Source organism: Botryllus schlosseri, chromosome 13, assembly GCF_051294905.1.
Source record: "Botryllus schlosseri isolate E-star chromosome 13, Bs_hap1, whole genome shotgun sequence".
Taxonomy (NCBI): Eukaryota; Metazoa; Chordata; class Ascidiacea; order Stolidobranchia; family Styelidae; genus Botryllus; species Botryllus schlosseri.
The window spans coordinates 5,627,129-5,646,353 of record NC_137248.1 but is presented as its reverse complement, the minus strand read 5'-3'; the positions used below and the strand labels follow the sequence as shown (position 1 = coordinate 5,646,353).

Sequence of the window (19,225 nt, the reverse complement as noted above, 5' to 3'; positions counted from 1 at the left end):
CTCTCTAAACGCAGGTTGGAAAATCATGACATTCTCCTCTTGCCGTTGGCGGGCAACCAGCGAGAGTACTACTCACGATGGTTCGCATTGATTACCAGCAATAAGGTACTATCAACGAGATTCGAACCAACGACGTTCCGTTCGGAAGAGCAGGAACGTAACCATTTGGCTATGGTGCTCATCGCGTTAAATTCTTACAACTGCTGTCCAGGGTTCTACTGTCCATGTTATGTCCAGGACTCGCAGCGGTGTGTGAATTCAAGCTATCACCGGCTTCTCTCACGCTTGGGCGTCAAGTCGGAATTCAAAACCACGATCTCTATCTTTCCAATGCAGCATAAGTAGCCATTGTTCAGCTATTTGTTGTAATCGTGATCGAATACCTGAGGGGTTAAGTCACTTCTACTTATTGAGTATCAACGAAGACTGCTTTACTACATTTCAAGTTGAGTGCAAATAAAAGTAGCGCTCAGCGAGTTCGTAAAAAGTAAGTATATTCCGGGCCTAGTTTAGTCTTGAGGGCTCAAAAACTGACAAGTCCTAGTAGTCAAAAAGCATATTCACTTTAAGTAGCTCCGAAAAAGTAGCCCGTTACTGATTAGTAGCCATCTGATAATTACATTTGAAACGAAAAATCAATGTAATCGGTTGTTCTGTAAATTCTATGACATAAACTGAACAAGGATTTTATATCTTCATTGCCATCAACATGTAGGCTACCCGCTACCTGGGCCGCTATCTCGTAGATGGAGAATATGACAAGCACCGACCCACTCTTTCGAATGAGGATGCTACCGCCATTAGTTCAATAGACGTGTGGTTGTGGCTATGCTTACAAGGTAACTCCCATTGAACGCCGCTGCTAGGTGACGAGTATGCGAACCTGCCTAATCGATTCAAAATTTCGAAATCTTGAACCAAAATATCAAATCCTTACAAGACAGCCGATAAAATCCGTGAATATACACGATCTGTTTCTTATCGTTATTCGTAATGGCGACTCACAATAACCGCATCATGTGGATTGCAGACGCAAGTGTTACCTTATGTTATGACATAATTTTGCCATAATCCCGATGGCCTATTTCACCATTCTTTAGTCATACATCTTGTTTGAATGGGTCACAGCTAGAACGAAAATTTGTAGTGGGCGCAACAAATAGTCAGCGGTCTAATTTTGCAAGATGTGGTGACGTAATATGCCAATATAGTCACAATTTCACCGAATGCAGTCTCAATCTCGGGATATTATCTTCGGACTTCGATATGCCTTGGCAGCAATTTCGAGGAGGAAGAAATAAAGTAATCGTGAACAATCGTGATTACCGTTTCCAAGTAATTTTTCTTCCGGAAGCAATCACAATCGATCATATTGGTACGGTATCGACCACTGAGCTATAGCGGATGCCCTTGCAGTAAAATCATCTTATATTATACGGCATAACAGAGTGTACAAATATATTTGATAGCGATACTAATAAACGTCCAGCAACAAGAAAATATGGGTAAGCAACTGTAGACATTCTATACGTAATCGATCATATCTTCAACACAGTGTTCGCTATCAAATAGCGTGTGCGCAACTAAAATGAATGCACACGCTTGCTTATTACCAGCTGGTTCGTTTCTTATCATGATTGTTATCAACTGGGTTGTCTCGTCTAGTAAGTGACGGGCGCTGTATGCACAGTCACAATATGCTTGCATAAAAGCGGCGAGAAGCAACAATATTCAGTAATATTCATGAAGTTAAAAGAAATCCTACTCGCAGTGAAGAGATGGTCCTATAGACACTGTGACATGACGCATAAGAGAAGAATTATGCCAGAAACGGCACTTAAAAAGCAGGCAAAGATCATGGTAGATTCATTACTCATATACCTCTATAACATCTCAGAGTACTTGTAGAAACTACAATGCACATGTACAGTTGAGGCAATGGGAGAAATGAAGCAGAAAGAAGCATAATACATCCGACAGCATAACCGCAGAACTTGTGATTTAAAATTGCGCTTGTACCCGCAGTCTGTCTCGACTGATATTTTCAAGTGCCAAGATCGCAGCAGAGGTCACTCAGTAACAAAGTACTACGAAGTATTTCTGCTTGTTTCAAAGCATTCAAGTTGGTATGTTGTTGAACTACTCCATTTCAACTGAACTGTTTTTTCAAGGAAAAATTACCTACTCTATACACTTCGGGATATCAAAAAGCAAAATATAGATTTGCGATAGACTTGCATGAATCTGTGAACGAAATTGTCACGAGAACCATACGAAACAGCCTCTGTAATGCGTAACGAAATATGCTTTCGAAGATTGAACCTATTTGTAGTGGGATCACTGATCAGTAGGGCGATTTTTTTTTGAATTGTCAGATCAAAATTTTGTCAAAATTGTAGCGTTAGGTCAGAAAATTGTCAAACATTTACTCGAGCGGTTTGGAGACCTTTCAATCTCTACTGCCGCACAAAATAGTCTGTAAAACGCATACCCCAAATGTAATCGAGCAGAAATTTATAGCGTTACCTCTAGCTCTGCTCGAAAATCAACATTGACCCCTGCAACGTTGTAAAATGCGAACCCGCGTCCAAGTGTGCAACTAGTTTCACAGCTTTCCAAAATCTACTTCCACTAGGATCGCTCTTGACAAGCCTCGGAATACGCTACCTTTACTTGTAATCAAACCGAAATTTACTGTCATTTCTCCTTCTACTTGAGTTGCAACGTTCAGTACACCGACAGCCCCTGCAACATTGGTCCGCCGATAAACATGAAATCCGTGCAAAAGCGTTTCGTGCGCTTAAAATGCAACACAAAAATATTAAACACATTATGAAATGCGTTATATAAAACACGTCGTCCTTCAAGAACTCCATTTCCGCCGTGTCACGAACCTCCGACGCACCACTTCAAAAACGGATGCTTGGACAGCTCGTCGTTGATCTCTGTCCTGGACGGGTCGTGCAGGTTGGCGAAAAACAACGCCTGGACCGTTTGACGCCTCCGCAGACGGTTGCCACGGGGCTCGTGCACTCTGCAACAACCGCAGACGGTCAAAATTTAGATTCTTCGGAAAAGACAATTTTCTACTAACTAACTTTTGGCAGTTAATAGGATGTAGGGCTACCAGACAATTTCTACTCAATCTTGAGCGTCAATTTTTTAACTTTACACAAAATCCAAAGCGTAAAAAGTAACTAGAAATGGAAGTAGTATAAAACAATAACCACTCGAGTAAGCACTGAAAGTAGGTTCACCTCTGGTAAGAAAAGGCAAACGTTAGCGTAAGCGACACTGTACCTGTCCCACTTTGCGATGAAATGGTCCAGGATGAGGGCAATGAAGAGGTTGACGGATATCACGACAGAGACGACCCACCACGCTATGAAATAGAGCTGGGACACCTTGCTGACACGACGCGAGTACACGTCCAGAAAAACGCCCCAGTTGTTCACCACCATCACGTCCCAGAGCACGACCTGCAAAAAGGCTCCCGATCATACTATATTACAACGGTTCTAGATGACACTCTCATAGGACGTTACACATTTTGGTCCTTGATGTTTTTGCGGCATATACACCGACTCATGATATGCATACACACGATCTGTGCATTGCATATGCATACGATTAGTGCATGATGTGCATATGCCAATGGGTAGGGAAGGGCAGATATAGCTTTACAAGGCTTTCCAAGTTTTGCACCACCCCTCCATGCCATCTTGGAAAGGCTGAGCGCCAAGCCATGGATACCAGCATTACTGATCAGGTCTTGGGTCTGAACCGGCTTGCGATTGAACTCACGACCTACCGAACAACAAGCAGGCAGCAATGTGATTGTGCGACAAAATAGAATGCAGGTTAAAGTTAGGGATAGCGGTAATAGAATATTCATTGTAACGTATATTGTTTAAAGCTTTTCTATTGACTCTCGCCGGGGAGAATCGTCAATACAAAGGCGTATTTATGTATCAGTAACCAAGGCATAGCAACAATAAGACAAGTAAAGTATAGCAAATTGATCGGTCAGCATCAAATGCTGTTAGAAATTTTTATCCTATAACCAAATTCTTTATGGTAAAATAAATTTGGTTTGATAAAAATACCTTCCATACATTTAGATCAGGGACGAAAATGAGCTCGACATTATATAAAACAACAAAATTTAAAAATTCTTTCGAGCGCTGAAATTTCTAAGAAAAACTCGGCTCGATCGGCTACCGACTTACCAAAGACGACGCAAAATCGTTGAAATTATTCGCCCAATATTGTAACTGCTCGAACGTTCCACAGCAGCATTTGGCAGGACTCTGTCCAGCGGCGGCGGCAGGACCTGCAAAAGATGGCTTGAATTCTACAAAACTGTAGACAGAGGTATATAAACAAGCACAGATTTCATTGTGTTGTCATGATTTATGATTCATGTAATCCAGGAGTGTCAAACTCAACTTGCGTCGCGGGCCGTATTCAAATATTCAGGCCGCTCGTGGGCTTCACCAGAGTATTTTATTTTCTAGCACTATATTATATTAGAGATCAATAAGGGTTATATTCAAGCAACACTGTTATTCACTAATAAATAAATTGGCAAAAAAAAGATGTTCGACCTGTTGAATACCTTATAAACCGCTAAAACAGTACCTCTAAACTCGATATAAATTAGCATATTTCTATGCTCCCTTTGTCTTGGTTGCAATCTGGCATTGGCTGGCCCTGCGTATGCATCGTGAGGAATGAAAGAGATTAACCATAAATGTGCATGTGCACTTTGAATTTTGTTCATTATTTAAATCGCGATACGGGTTTCTCTGGAGGCCGGGGTGATACACTACTGAAATATATTTTTGTGTGGCTATTATATTCTCCATGTAACATGCAGCCTGCTAAGTCATAATTACATTGTGAACTCTATATTATGACGCGATGCAGAAAAATATAAATCAATTCAAAAATTGATGTTTCATTTCACTAATTCCCGGGCAAGCGTTCAACTTCTTGCATTTTGTAATCGTGATATAAAATTGTAACATAATTGCAGGACCTGACCCGAGAAGTTGACACATATCGGCGGTTGTCGATGTAGATCAGGAGCCACCAACCAACACGCGGTCAGCAGCTTGATTTGAGATTTCGGAAGAACGCGTAGTGAAGCATTTCAAAATGCTGAAGCCGATACGGCTTTGGCGATGGTAATAGAATTCCGTAGCGGAAGAACTAGCTGATATGAATGGGCTTGGGCATATTGCCTTGACGTGCAATGGCCCAGACAGTGCTAAGACCGAGACGCTTAGAGCACGATTAGGGGCTTCCAGGCAAGATCAAGCTTTACGAGGAGATAGTTTTCCAGTAAGTAACGCATCCGGCTAAACCCAACATCGATTCTTTAACAGCTAAAAAGTGTTGTCGGGTGCAAATAGAACGAAAGTGATGATCATGATATTTTTTGTTGTATTTGTATTTTTTTAAATTAGATATTATTTCTAGTGTGGAAATTGCTAACTAAGCCCGTCGCCCGTGTCGCCCTCACATGGTTGGTAAACTGTGTGGCCTACTTTATCTCCATATATAATTCATGTGGCCCGCGGCCTGTACGAAATTTGAAAAGTGACCCGCGAACCATGATGTAGATCAGGGGTGTCAAACATACGGCCCGCGAAGCTATTGTGAAAAATGGCTGTTTTATCCAGCACATTTCTTACAAATGTTGAGATTTTTTGTATGAAATATTATAATCAAATATCCCCTCAAAATGGCAAATGTCGAATATGTTCAATTGTTCATAGGTTACATTATGACCATCCGGCAGTGGGTTTGTGGTTTCACTCTAGTCACCATCAGCAAGGAAAAGCCGTCATGTGAAGGAAGTGAAACCGCCATTGTGAAAAACCGGTATCTGCAGGTTACATGGATAATATAATTGTTACCCAAAAATATAATTCAAATATCTGTGGTCGCACTCCCAATTTCCCTTATGACTTAACAGAACCTCTGCATACGGAGAAACCCGAATCGCGTTACAATAGTAAAGAACCAGCTGTAATATATCTCTCGTATTCCTCATAACGCATACATTACACATGAGGTATATCGTCCCTAAAGCTACTCTTTTCGCAGTTTACATCATCGTATATAACCAGCCATAATCTCAATTTTGCTAATTCCATTGTTTGCTAATAAAGGTTTTGCCAAAGTAGAACCCTATGACCCGTTATAATGCAATATTTCATTGTGTAGGCTTAATAATTGAGTATTCAAGCAAAAAAACAAAGGTATGGAATTTTAATCGTTTGAATGGTCCGGCCCGCAAGCGATCAGATGGTTTGAATCCGGCCCGCGACGCCATTTGAGTTTGACACCCCTGATGTAGATGGTATAAATACTATGTTATCATGAATGTAAAAATGGAAACTCACATTCGTCGTTACCACCCGAAATCGGATTCGTCGTGTTCTCGAAAACCATCATCCCGAAAATCGCAAACACGTAATAAATAATGGCTAGAACTCCCGCGAAAGACGACAGGTTCCTCATAATCTCAAGCAGTGTCGTCGTGACGACGGCCATCGGTTTGAAATTGGGAATGATGCGCAGCAGCCGCATGATCACCAAGATGTTGATGATTCTGGCGCAGTCCCACAGGGACAGTCCTTTGGCGCCGATATAGTCGGCGCGCCTGCAAAATAGGGACCTGAGTTGGAGAGCTTATAAAATTTTCAGGTTTTCGGAACTGGATTAGAATATATTATATCATAGCTACGAGAGTTTTTTCCAAATCATATTACCATATCCATCTAAAAACAGTACATTGAGCTTAAGTGATCTCTTCTCTCAGATTATTTGAAATTTCATACCGGTGAAGTCTCTGACGAGTGTCAGCCGAAAATATTTGGGTTCATTTCAATTTGAATATACTATTCAACGGTAAATTGAAGTTCTGTACCTCAAAGGATCTCTTCAAATTATATTAGAATCAGAGAAATAACGAGTTCGCAAAATCTTCGAAGTTGAATTCCACTCCAAATCAAAAAAAGATACACAACAAAAATCAAGTTCAGATAATAGAAAAGCCGAGTTCATTCTAATGAGGATGAGAATGGAAATTATATGCACACCAAACTCGCCATATTGAGTTCTCAGTAGCATTTCCAGGAAACCAGGAATCAGATTACACTGAAAACTTGAGCATAGAAACATTTCACTGATTAGATTACAATTAGCTGACCGGCTTAGTTGTGCAAGTCTGATAGTGACACAAAAATATATAAAAACTGTTAACCCACTGTCCGTATCTAGCCAGTTGCAGCGATTCCACGATCACCAAGGCCAGCGTTATCATACAGTCGTAGACGTTGCTGACGTTTGTGAAGTACCTTTTACCGAGCGCAAACACTTTCAGGCTCTGCTCGATCACAAAATATACTGGAAAGTAAAGACACGGTGTTTGAAGACGCTCTCAGAGGCACAAAACTTGAATTGAATAATATATTCATATTGAAATAAACCTTACTATTTTCGGCCAACAGTGTTCAGGAAATAGCAGAGATTTCAAAATAACTGTGCGTGACTTTCTACGACTGTTGATATAAAAAGTTCTCTACTAGTTTCTGAGGATTACCGGTGACGAGTTTCAGCCAAAAAATATCAGGTATTATCCAATTGTATATTAAAAACACAGTGCTGATGATACAATTTGAAAAGACCAACTGTATACCAATACTGGGGCGTATATATTTGTTTCCTCTCTAACACAAAATTGTGGTAAACAAATCTTATGATTCGTCAGTAAAATGCCACGACATTTACACGACTCTCGCTATTTTTGAAATGATAATCCAATCAATTCGATCGATCTTTTACTATTACCACTTCAGACGCCTTCCATTATCTCGAGCAAACAATTTTTTGGCTGACCTTAGCGTCCAGTTTCAAATGTTACGTTGATAACCTACAAATTTTAATATACCATGCATACTTCAGAAGGTAATTTCGATGACGCCAGGACAAGCAGGCAAAAATTGTGCCGCACAAAATCGACAATATCATAGAGCACATATTGCTCTAAAATAATGCTCAACTAATCGTCGATAATATGCCCAATCTTACTTGCAAATGCGTAATTCACGACGTTTAGCCTGCTGAATACTTGGTTGAAAGCCTTCTCGTAGTGTATGGCGATTTCGATCGTGAGAACGATTGCGTTCACGAGCACCATGAGGTTTCCCACAATGTTGAACGCAGGGTGGAAAACGATACGTTGCACCTTGCCACGTACGTAGTGTTGCGAGTACTCTGCACAAATGTAAAACTTTCAATGTGTGTGTGTCTCTGTGACATAAGTAACTCCAAACTACGATGATTTCGTGACCGCACACAAAGGATATGACATCGTTTTGAACATTGCTGGAAGCAAGTAACATACTCTGTTTGGCTGTTTCGCATGCTACTTAGCCAACAATAATTGTTGCTGGATAGCATCCTGGTCACAAATTGCATATTAGATCATGTGATATATGTGAAATTACACATTTATCGCTCTCTACATAGAAGAATTTCTTCAGTGATTGTGTGTTAAGTTTCATATTATGGTATTTGTCTTAAGTGAATAATGTCAATCTATTCCTTAAGGTCAATTTGCGATGACGGGGGATTTTATGTAACAACTTCTATGTATGATTAAACCCAGCTGTGTGATAGTGATGATCAATTCCACATCTGACCTAAATATTCAACAAATTCAAATATGAGTAGACCAATATATTGTCACTGTCTGTAGCGGTTTAGTTTCTGAGGCATTATGATCCACCGATCAATCAGGTTAGGAGAAAACAGCAAAGGAAAGGGAAGTCCGGTTTCAAAATACCTCATACCAGCTTTATAGCGTCTACGAGAGTGAGATTTTACGTCAACTAAACAATAAACATCTGCAAAGATACCATCCATTATCGAGCGAAAACGTATTCGTTTTACACATCAAAAGATAATCAAACGTTATTGAACATCAGAGATATTGGTGCCAGTCATACGTCGTACGTGTTTACTGAAATTTAAAATGATCCCAGAGATGCTAAATTGCTGAGTAATGAAATGTAAAAAACACATATTCAAATTTAACAGACAACTGCAGGTACGTACTTTCCAAAGCAGACAAAACATAGTACGAATTCACGATACCTAACAAATTCAATATTCAAGTTCAAACTCAATGTACGCCACAACAAAAATCAATACCACATCCAACATACCCACTACAGAAGCCGGTTGCAATATTTCCACTCCGATGGACGAATCGATACTCGAGAAGATCTGATTGAAATCTACTTTCGTTACGTTCCCGCTCTCCAAGCCGAGGTTAATTATGTTGTGGTGAATCGACGTTCTATGCAGCGGCTGCATGGCGGCTTGAGAAAGAACTACCTTCAACTTGTCCATATTTACCGACCTGCAATTACGATCATAAATAATTACGGTGCGCGTGGCTGCTATTCATTTAATCAAGTTTCTAATCCACTGTTCAAAAATTTTTCTATAATGTTCCCATGAGACTCTTCATTTGGTATCTGGGTTTTCCACAAGTCAGAGAGGCACGAATCTAAATGGTAGCCTACCGATTGCTAAATACTTTTATACATTATTCTAGGGTTCAAGTAGACTAGGGGACTGAAAGAGTCAAATAGCTATATGTCCAAAAATTATTTTGGGATTTGAACGGACAAAAACAATAAAGCACTGTGTTCAAGTACTTAGTTAAGTGTTGCAATTTCCCGTCTATTTTACGCCGATAGTGGCATTCTTCTAAATTCGGAGATGGAAATGATAACAAGTATCACATTCTTTGAAGTTTTTTCGCGAAGTTTTCGTATTCTTTTTATGGGTTATTGACAAAGTTCATTGGTTGAAAGGAATTTGTAATTTGGAACCATTGAGTGACTAGGTAGATAAAATATACTCGTGCTTTTATACCGACATAGTTTGTAAGCCTACCTCTCGTTGATATCGTTCGAGGAACTTGGCGATTCTGAAGTTAGGCTGGTGCTACCGTTTCGTCTTGTCGTCGGCTCGGAAAGCACAGAGAAAGCGGCAGAAAACGCGACACACCTACGAAAATGACTTGTCTGAAAAACATATCAGTCATCTTAGAAAAAAAAGGTAATTTTGTTGAATGCGGTTAATGGTGCGTTTGTGACGTTATGTACACTGGATTTTCTCCAGAATTGCACACAATTCGGCATGTATTGACAAAATAAAACAGTACATTGCTGACTAAATACTAGGCCTATCTTGCAACATAAAATATCACAGTCCATCATATCATATCCAATATATAGATTTCAAAAGTCTAACAATGCATGCCTCTTACAGCAATACACAATTGAATAATATATTCATATCGAAATGAACCCGAATATTTTCGGCTGACACTCGTCAGGTGTAGTCGTCAGCAACTAGTCGAGAATTGGAAAGAACATTGTATATCAACAATCGTATCACAAAATATGACATCAATGGCATGAAACTTTGAATAATCTGGGCGAAGAGATGGCTCAAGTTAATGTACTGTTTTTAGATGGTGCACTTACTCATTCTGTAGGCACTGCAATGTACATAACAAGGCTATAGCAATATAAATTTACACGTCCCCCGAGTGTGTTACACTGCGTCAAGGCTAAACCTACATTGATTTTATGACGTAAATTATTCGTATAAACCCTGCCGAAGAAAACCAGATAAATTGAGCAAATTAGGCCTCAATAATTATCCAACTGTACTACCGTAAACCGGGGTAACTTTGGACTTAAGGGTAACTTTGGACACTAAGCAGTAAAAGATTTAAATGGTTATTGATGAAAAAGGGTTGCCGCTGGATGTCCAATTCTTTTTCATGAGGCAACAGTACTACAAGTAGTCTCTATAAAAGGTGGATTCATTTCACTACCAGATAAACTTGACCCAACATCGATAAATTAATGGAGGGGGTCAATTTCGTCAAAATTGATGGCCAATAAACTTCTTACAGCCAAACATAGATAGCATGTGATTCACAGATTCAAAACTTGGCAGCAGATACCTCTAAGTAGTCTTAATCCATGGCCAAAATCTCAGTGGGCTCACCCTTAGATCAATACAAGAAAATGTGATGTCCAAAGTTACCCCGTCAAATTTTATCAGAACGGGGCAACTTTGGACAGTGAAAAATGTGATATTTAGAGCTCTGGAAAGTGGCTGCTTCATCTGTGTCAAAGGGTATCGTGAACTATATTCCTTATGACCGGCCTGATGGCTTCTTAAAATGGAATGAGAAGGTTAATAAATTAAGAGTTTGCCAAAATATGAAAAAATGGGTAGGCAATGAGCTGAGAGATTATAATCGGGTGTAAGCTACTTGAAAAACTTATCACATACTCCTAAAGATGCGCCTGCTGAATATGGGATATCGTAAATTACGACAAATATATCCATCAGAGGACATAGGAAAGGGAAAATATATCTTTTCTAGAACAGTAATATATTCGAAATCGGCAATAAATCACGCTAACATACTTAATGTTTGCTGTTGATTGCTGACACTGCCAGTGGGATACCCCATTGTCACCATACGTTATTATAAGCCCCAATTAGTGAAGGCATGAAGGAAAAAGGGGATGAGTAAAGGGATGAATAAGGGGGCATTAGCCTTCATAAACTACCTATTTTTTTTGGGGGGGGGGGGGGGGGATTAGGTAAAAATCATGCAATAGGCCAGAAATTTACTATTTTGTTTCAGTTTTAGTCACTGCTCTCATCAACTCTTACCAAATAAGCCTCATTTACGAGGTTTCATAAACAATAGAGGGTAAAGGCATACAAAAAACTACATTGTCCAAAGTTACCCCACATGCACGGGTAACTTTGGACACGGATAATTTACAAAAATAAGGTACTTATTTATGACCATGAAGATTTTGGATTAGTTAATTCTAATCTTTGCTCCATGACTCCAAAAAAACACAAAACTTGCCTCCCCTACACCCTAGCATTTCCAAGATACAAAGCGGAATTGTTGAGAATTGTCCAATGTTACCCCGGTTTACGGTACGAGAATAAAACACTGCGCGATATTCACTGATTCCGCGTCAAATTCTCTGACTTACTTGCATTGAATTCTGAAAGTATCCTCGAAACTGATTGTAAACAATTGCGGTTAACAAATTGAAAATTAAGAAAGTTCCGAATAGAGAGAAGACGATGAAATACACGGAGTAGAGTCTGAAAATATAACATCGATTTGACTAGAGGCTCAAACTATATCCTATTACGAGACACCCAGATACCCAGTACGATTGATTCTGAAGTAGAAATTTGTAACATATGAAAACAAAAACATCTAATTTATAGTGCCCAATCAGACTTGTCAATTGTCAATGCAATAAAATGCTATTACAAAACTGCCACAAATGCAGTAACTTATGCACAAATTCCTTGGATAATATAGGTATTGAAGCTACTATCAAAGTATTTTGAACTGGATTAAAATTGAGACTTAAGATTATCTTTTTCTCACAGAAACGGGTGCATAAACAAGAAGCATCGCGACAAAAAAATTTTGCTTTAAAAATTTGATATCATGGCCTTTATGATGTCACGATGAGCTGGATCATATTTGTAAATATGTTAAATTACCTCCTGGAGAAAACCCCGCCATATTGAGATTCCCCGATTGTTTTTCCCAATATTTTTCCCACTCTATTATTCATGACAACATTATATACAATGTCTTTTGGGAATTAAATGCGAATCAGCTAGGAAATTTCGTTAATTTGCAAGTCTGATGTGAAATCGGAAACAAGTGGGTACATAGAACCCAAGACTTCCGAGTCATGATTTTGCAAATCAGGTGTTGGGAGAGCTCAGTTACCGTAACCATAGTATTAGATACAGCTGGTCTTACTATCAATATATCCCACTTTTTCACCATATTTGAACAAAGTCAAGATGATTAGATCACCAATAAGATTATATGTGACACTGAATATACAGATTAGCAACCTGCACCTACACTACGGCAATATGCAATATTTTTTCGGTACAATACAAAATATCTCGAAAAATTCCACAGGAAGCAGAAATCAGAAATGTCATCAATGTAATATCAGGACATAATATAGACAAAATCATTTAAAACACCCCGAGTTATGTTGAAACCTACCAAAATAAGCAAAAAAATCACTCTCACACACACAAGCTCAATGCTTTTAACACACCCATCATGTGAATAAATCACACAGACAATGTTTACCAATTATTCAGATACAATCTAGCCTACATAGACAAACAAGCGGATTCAATTGAATAATCTTGAATACAATCAGGAAAGTGTACATTGAATTGACCAACAACGAAATGCGATTTGCACAACTTCATTTTTATTCAGATTTATGAGATTATATCATACAGCGAACGTTTAGCCCTACAGGAACGAATTCATAGCACGACGGCAATTGATATCACACGTGGGCTGATACAGGAAATAATAAAGGTCGATCACTGATGCAACCTCGAATACACTGCCGTACTACATATTGTTAACAATTCATCATAAAGGGTATCCGCCAAGGAGACGTAGGCCTACAAGCGGGCATACCTATTTTCAGAGTAAGCTGGCATCATCACATCTGGATTGTTGGCAGTGGTCAACAAAACCAGCAAAGACATGAACGCTTGATCAAGAGAACTGAAATAGCTTTTCCATTCCGTGTTATTGAACTCGGTGTGAGTATGATTAGCCCCCATGTGCCCGCCCTGAAAAAGAAATGAGCATTGATTCGACATGTGCGGTATCTAGCGAATATTTGTCAAGATTCAAGCCGCAAGAAACTTATAGCAGCTGGTTATTATGATTTGCAGGCCGAGTGTGACGAAAACATGGCCAACAAACAGGAAACAGAAACCACTGGGGAGAGTGAATTCTATCGATGATCTCAGACGAAATTATTCAATCCCACTGTTATGACTTGACATATCACCTGACCAAGATAACGTTATATCTGTTTTCACAGGAGTGCATACTGAAATGACTGTGACATGACTCGCAAACAGGATCGGTGGACAAAATACTCATTCATTAGGTTCAAATGTCAGCACGGTGTTGAGTTCGATGCATTACATCTTGAATAGCGCTACATTTGGTTATGAGAATTTCTTGCGCACCTCACACGAATTTAGCACCAGAAAATGGACCCGCATTATATAGAACGAGCAAATTTTTCGAAAAACTAATAAGCAAGCAGCCACTTTGATGTATGAACTAGAACAAAGTTGAATTTAATGAATGAATTTGATCATAAAGTAAGGCCTATCTATTTATCATCCTAAGGAATATTCATCATTTGCATTTTTTCGTCATTGTATTTCGATCATCATTTGGTTTAGTTCATCCATAAGTATATCAGCATTATTGACTAATCTGTCCAATATCAGCATAATCATTACTTCATGCTATATTGTCTCTCACTCTCACTCACACATATCATCCCGTAATCGCGACCTTACATGGACAATATCTGCTAAGATAAAATAAAATTCATAATCCCCTTTCAACAAGATTTGGCTGCGGGGTGTCTACAGATTGCATTGTGCATGCAGGCACTGACATGTTACTGGAATCGCATTGTGGGCATTTTGTTTACATTCAAACACAGATTGTTTCAGTGTTTATAACTTATATTGGTTGAATATATCTTGCAAGTAATTGCATCCTTTCAAATTATGTTACCATTCACGCAAAGTCCAATAGTAGATAGCATAGGTGCAGGCCGTGTAGCGATGTAGCGTTTATCAGATCGGGGTAGTGCATATTTTCACACAATGCAGTGTAAATATTTTGGGCTCAAACTAAAATGATATTACATTCTTATTTGAACATGATTGCATAACTGCGTGTGTGTTTATGTGTAGTCTAAACATTTGAACACCGATCTTAATGAATAGACCACAAGAAACACACTGATACAATGACTTATAAAATAAATTGAGATGCCAAGTATAAAATTTCGATATCTTGTTGCAGTGTAGTTATCTACGGATTCTCTTTTATGCAATTACATTGGCGCGGTAAGCTTGTAGGCTACAGCAATTTGTGGTAAATTGAGACAATCCTGGAGCATATAGGCCTATTTCAAACATTGTTTGTGGTGCAAAGAATTCAATTAATGATGCTATTTTCAGAGTATGTCGGTGGCTTTTTTATCATTCAAATGAACAAAAACATGAACTTATCAGGGACCCGACATAGTATGATAACACTCCTAAAACAATCCATCGCGGTAGATTTATCAAAGCAGTCAAAATGACAAAGTATTACCTTAGGAAAACATAGCATCCCCAGCATCGTAAAAAAGTAAACGTGTAACATAAGCAACGTTAAAACCGACGCAATTTCAGGCAATGTATTGCGGATGCATTTTAACGTCTTCTTCAGCATCGTTGAGCTGCTTGCAAGAAAGTACGGCCTTAGCAGCCTTCGAAGCCGTAACCTGAACAAGCAAAATAGCTCAGTGTCCGAATACAGTAATCTGTTTCACAATTTACTTCACCTGTATACATCATCGCCCAGTACAAGTGATACGATGAGATCAGTCAAGGATAAAAGAATGACAATAAAATTCCCGGTTAGCCACGGGTGTTTCTTGGGAAAATCCATCTTTTTGTGAATATCCGCTATCAAATATGATTGGATGCCCGTCGATATCAAAAGGATCAGAAGACAGGCGAAGTCAACTCCCTCCAAAAGACCCGGTGGCAGTTCTGATCTGAAAATGACATTTGAGTATGGTAGCCAAACGTCGATAATAATCATTCATTGCTGTTGTTTGGCTCAATGATGAACATTTACTGGTACATATGTACTATACACACACGATTACGGTCTATGATCTAGTCTCAGTATATGGCAGGGCCGGGCAACATACAGCCCACGGGCCGGATCCGGCCCGCGACGGCATTCTGTCCGGCTCGCAGGCAGCTTCCCGTCTTACATCATAATGCGGCCCGAAGCCGATCAGTCTGCCGAGCTTTCCCACTACTTGCTTACGTCAAATTTTAGTGACTTTATGTTAATATATTCGTGTGTGCGCACTGCGCAGCTTGCGAGAGCGGAGCTTACGGATAAGTTCGTCGAAGGGAGCAGACCCGCATTGTCAGCATTTAGTATGTACTTGACCCCAATGTTGTTTGTGGTAATCATGGTGTTTGTCGACTGCAATGGTCATTTACACCAGGCCGATATTTTTTATTTTTTATTCCGTAACCGCCAACTGGTAGCACGGCACACGTTCATGCAGGCTATTGTGCGAGACACCGCTCAATAGTTATGACGATGAGATGGTGAGGAGGAGCCTAGATAAACCTCCAACACTTAGGTAACAATTCTAGAGTCGGACTCGAACTCACAACACATTGGGGTTTATTGTAGCTGTGGATCATACCACTTCGCCATCTCACCACCTACTCAACCCTATGGAATTGATATCTTGGTAAATTTGGGGTACCGGGCTTATCGAACAACTTAAAATCCTTATTAGGGATTGCACCTTGTATTGATTGATCAGAGAGCAACGGACATGACGGTGCATGTATGACAGTGGTTCTCAAGCTGGGGGCGTGGAAGCATCTGAAAGGAGCGCGAAGTCACAGTTAAATAATAAAATTTTCGTGCTCCGCGCGATTTACCTCGGGCTCATAGTGTTTACTCTATCTATTGCCGAAATTTCATATTTGACAATTCTCTCATCAATAGCCATAACCTGTAATGCCATCAAACCATCAGTTGGGAGGGCTACCATTCTGATTCACCTCTAAAGTTTGAGAACCACATGACAATACTGCTCTCAAATCCACATTCTCTTCGTCATTATCGGCGAGAAATTGCTTTGAAATAAAATTGCTTCGTTAAAATACTATCATTAAATACGATTTATTCCATGTATAATGTATATGTGAATGAATGGGCAAATATTGTATCGATTCAGCAATCCGGCCCGCCAAGCACCTAATTTTCCTATATCCGGCCCGCCGACTGGAGAAGTTGCCCGCCCCTGGTATATGGTGTTTGGATTTAGAGAGATATCAAAGGTATTATATGTCTAGTGCAGTGGTTCTTATTAACCATTAAAATATGATTACCACAAAAAGTTGCGGTGGCATTTCGTGTGATGTGGCGTACACAGGGGAGTTTGGGGTGCGAAATCGAAGCCTCGTCTTTCTGAAACGCCGATTCTATCTCTAATATATCCGAAAATATTTGGGCTCAATTCAATGTGAATATACTTTTCAATTGTATTAACGGAGTGTAAAACGGATTTCTATACTAGTTACCGATATTAACCAATTAACAAAATATTTTCGTGCGAATTCCATACATGCCGCAATATTATTTATTCCTGATTTAGTATGATTAAAGACACACACGTCAAATCTCACCTGGTTTGATTCTTTCGGGGATCCGATGACCACGTCAATGAAGAAGGGGTTTCCAAAAAAGCGAGGAACATAAGAACAAATATTACTGCGTACAAGCACCATTGCACTGGTGCGGAATGATACCACTGATAGAGACCGATCGAAAAGCTGTCGAGTTTGTGATGTATACTTCGATAGTGTATCGCATCTTCGATTAAAACAACGCCTTGTTGCATTGTGAGTTCTGTGACGTCAGATTTACGAGTTCTTTCGCGAACTATAGCATTGTCTCTGTAGGCGGTGTCCTCATTCGAAATGAGACTATCCTCTCTTGATCGAGGTCTGGAGGCGGGATTGAGATCACCGGATGTTTCTTCAGCACTCAGCAGTCTCACAGAGGCATTCGTATTTCTTCTGTCCTTTTTCCCGATAGACATGGATCCCAGTTGCATCTAACCCAATACGTACAATGCAGTATACTTAGACCCGTGGATGGATTAACTTGGATATTCCGTTGTATGGAGAGCTTGATCAGTACCTCCAATGTTGCACACAACGCTAAAACACCGTTTATTCAGTGTAAAATGCACATTGCACCAGAAGCAACATACGTCCTCCAACCTTGCTCGAAAAAATGCCGAAATAAATGGCCTAAAAACGTATAACTGCGTTCACAAAATAACCAAGTGATAACATCTCTCTGAGCTTCAGTTCAATCAGATTGGCTAAATATTATGAATTTCATCAAATCAATACACCACAAGATTTGATACAATGAAAAGATAGGAAGGTGTCTTTAAAATCAGAAATCCAACCTGGGCCTAGGCCAGGGGAGGACAACTTCTCTACTCGGCGGGCTTGATATGGGAAAACGAATTAGCCTGCTTGGCGGGCCGGCTTCCTGAATCGATACATTGATCACATATTAATTGACTTATATCAGGACTAAATCTTATTTAATATAAACTTTCGGTTTGAAGCATGAACCAAAAACTGTTTTTAGACCCAAAACAGTCTTTACTGAATCTATTAACGATAAAAGTTGTCAACAAGTTCTTTGAACATTGGCTGCATGCATGTCAGACGTATAAAACCTTAGTAAAGACTGCACATGAACATCAGCTAGATTGGAACGTCTTGTTAATGTTCACGGTGGGAAATGTTTGCTCACTAACGTATTATGCAGACCTGAACAGTGACTATAATACTGGGGGATTGCAGCAGACTGTGACTTTCTGCGGGCCACTCAAAATCCCGTCTTGACCCGGCCCGACCCCGCAGGCTCCAGGCTGTATATGTTGTCCGACCCTGGCATAGCCGAGCTAGGCCCTACCCTAGGGCCTACGGGATGGATGTTAAGAGCTAAATACTAAAATGGCATGTAAACTGAATGAAAGTATCCAGGGTGAAGGAATCATTGAATTTTTCGGGGGCAATGACTACGCCTGAACTGATACATAAACTTGGCAATTTCTAGTTTCCTCATATCAACAGTCACACCAACCTTATCGGCAGTGTTCGGATCAAGTCACTACCTTCGAGTCACGAGTCATTTCGAGTCATCGCAGATTTTGACTCGAGTCAAGTCAAGTCAATCGATTTTCGAAGGTGACTCGAGTCAAGTCAAGTCACTCAATTTTTGGAAGTGACTCGAGTCAAGTCGAGTCAAGTCAAGTCACGAGTCAAGTCACAATTCAAGTCAAGTTGCCTTTTCAAAGTATGAGGCATGATTACGTCATTGCATTTTGCTAGCTGTCTGAAATACAGATTGCGTGGTCATTGATTCTGAACT

General features: G+C 39.8%; 1 protein-coding gene across 1 annotated transcript; it reads right to left on the bottom strand.

Annotated features, from left to right (window-relative positions):
* Positions 1-2,805: 2,805 nt before the first annotated feature.
* LOC145453896 (two pore channel protein 2-like) lies at positions 2,806-18,136 on the bottom strand. The gene is made up of 13 exons (XM_080331863.1): positions 17,455-18,136; positions 15,570-15,785; positions 15,338-15,509; positions 13,619-13,776; positions 12,129-12,243; positions 9,982-10,112; positions 9,243-9,439; positions 8,104-8,289; positions 7,281-7,419; positions 6,414-6,673; positions 4,230-4,333; positions 3,301-3,479; positions 2,806-3,034 (listed from the first exon to the last, which is right to left on the bottom strand). Exons 1-13 carry the CDS (start codon positions 17,883-17,885, stop codon positions 2,887-2,889), a joined length of 2,436 nt encoding a protein of 811 aa, XP_080187989.1. The 5' UTR covers positions 17,886-18,136; the 3' UTR covers positions 2,806-2,886.
* Between the last annotated feature and the right edge of the window lie 1,089 nt (positions 18,137-19,225).

Bases quoted from the DNA above. Each gene is read 5' to 3' on its own strand.
- LOC145453896 (XM_080331863.1), bottom strand. From the start codon at position 17,885: ATGCAACTGGGATCCATGTCTATCGGGAAAAAGGACAGAAGAAATACG. The intron at 9,440-9,981 runs GTAGGCTTACAA...TCGTAATTGCAG, and splicing joins TCGAACGATATCAACGAGAG to GTCGGTAAATATGGACAAGT. The intron at 7,420-8,103 runs GTAAGATTGGGC...TTTACTTTCCAG, and splicing joins CGTGAATTACGCATTTGCAA to TATATTTTGTGATCGAGCAG.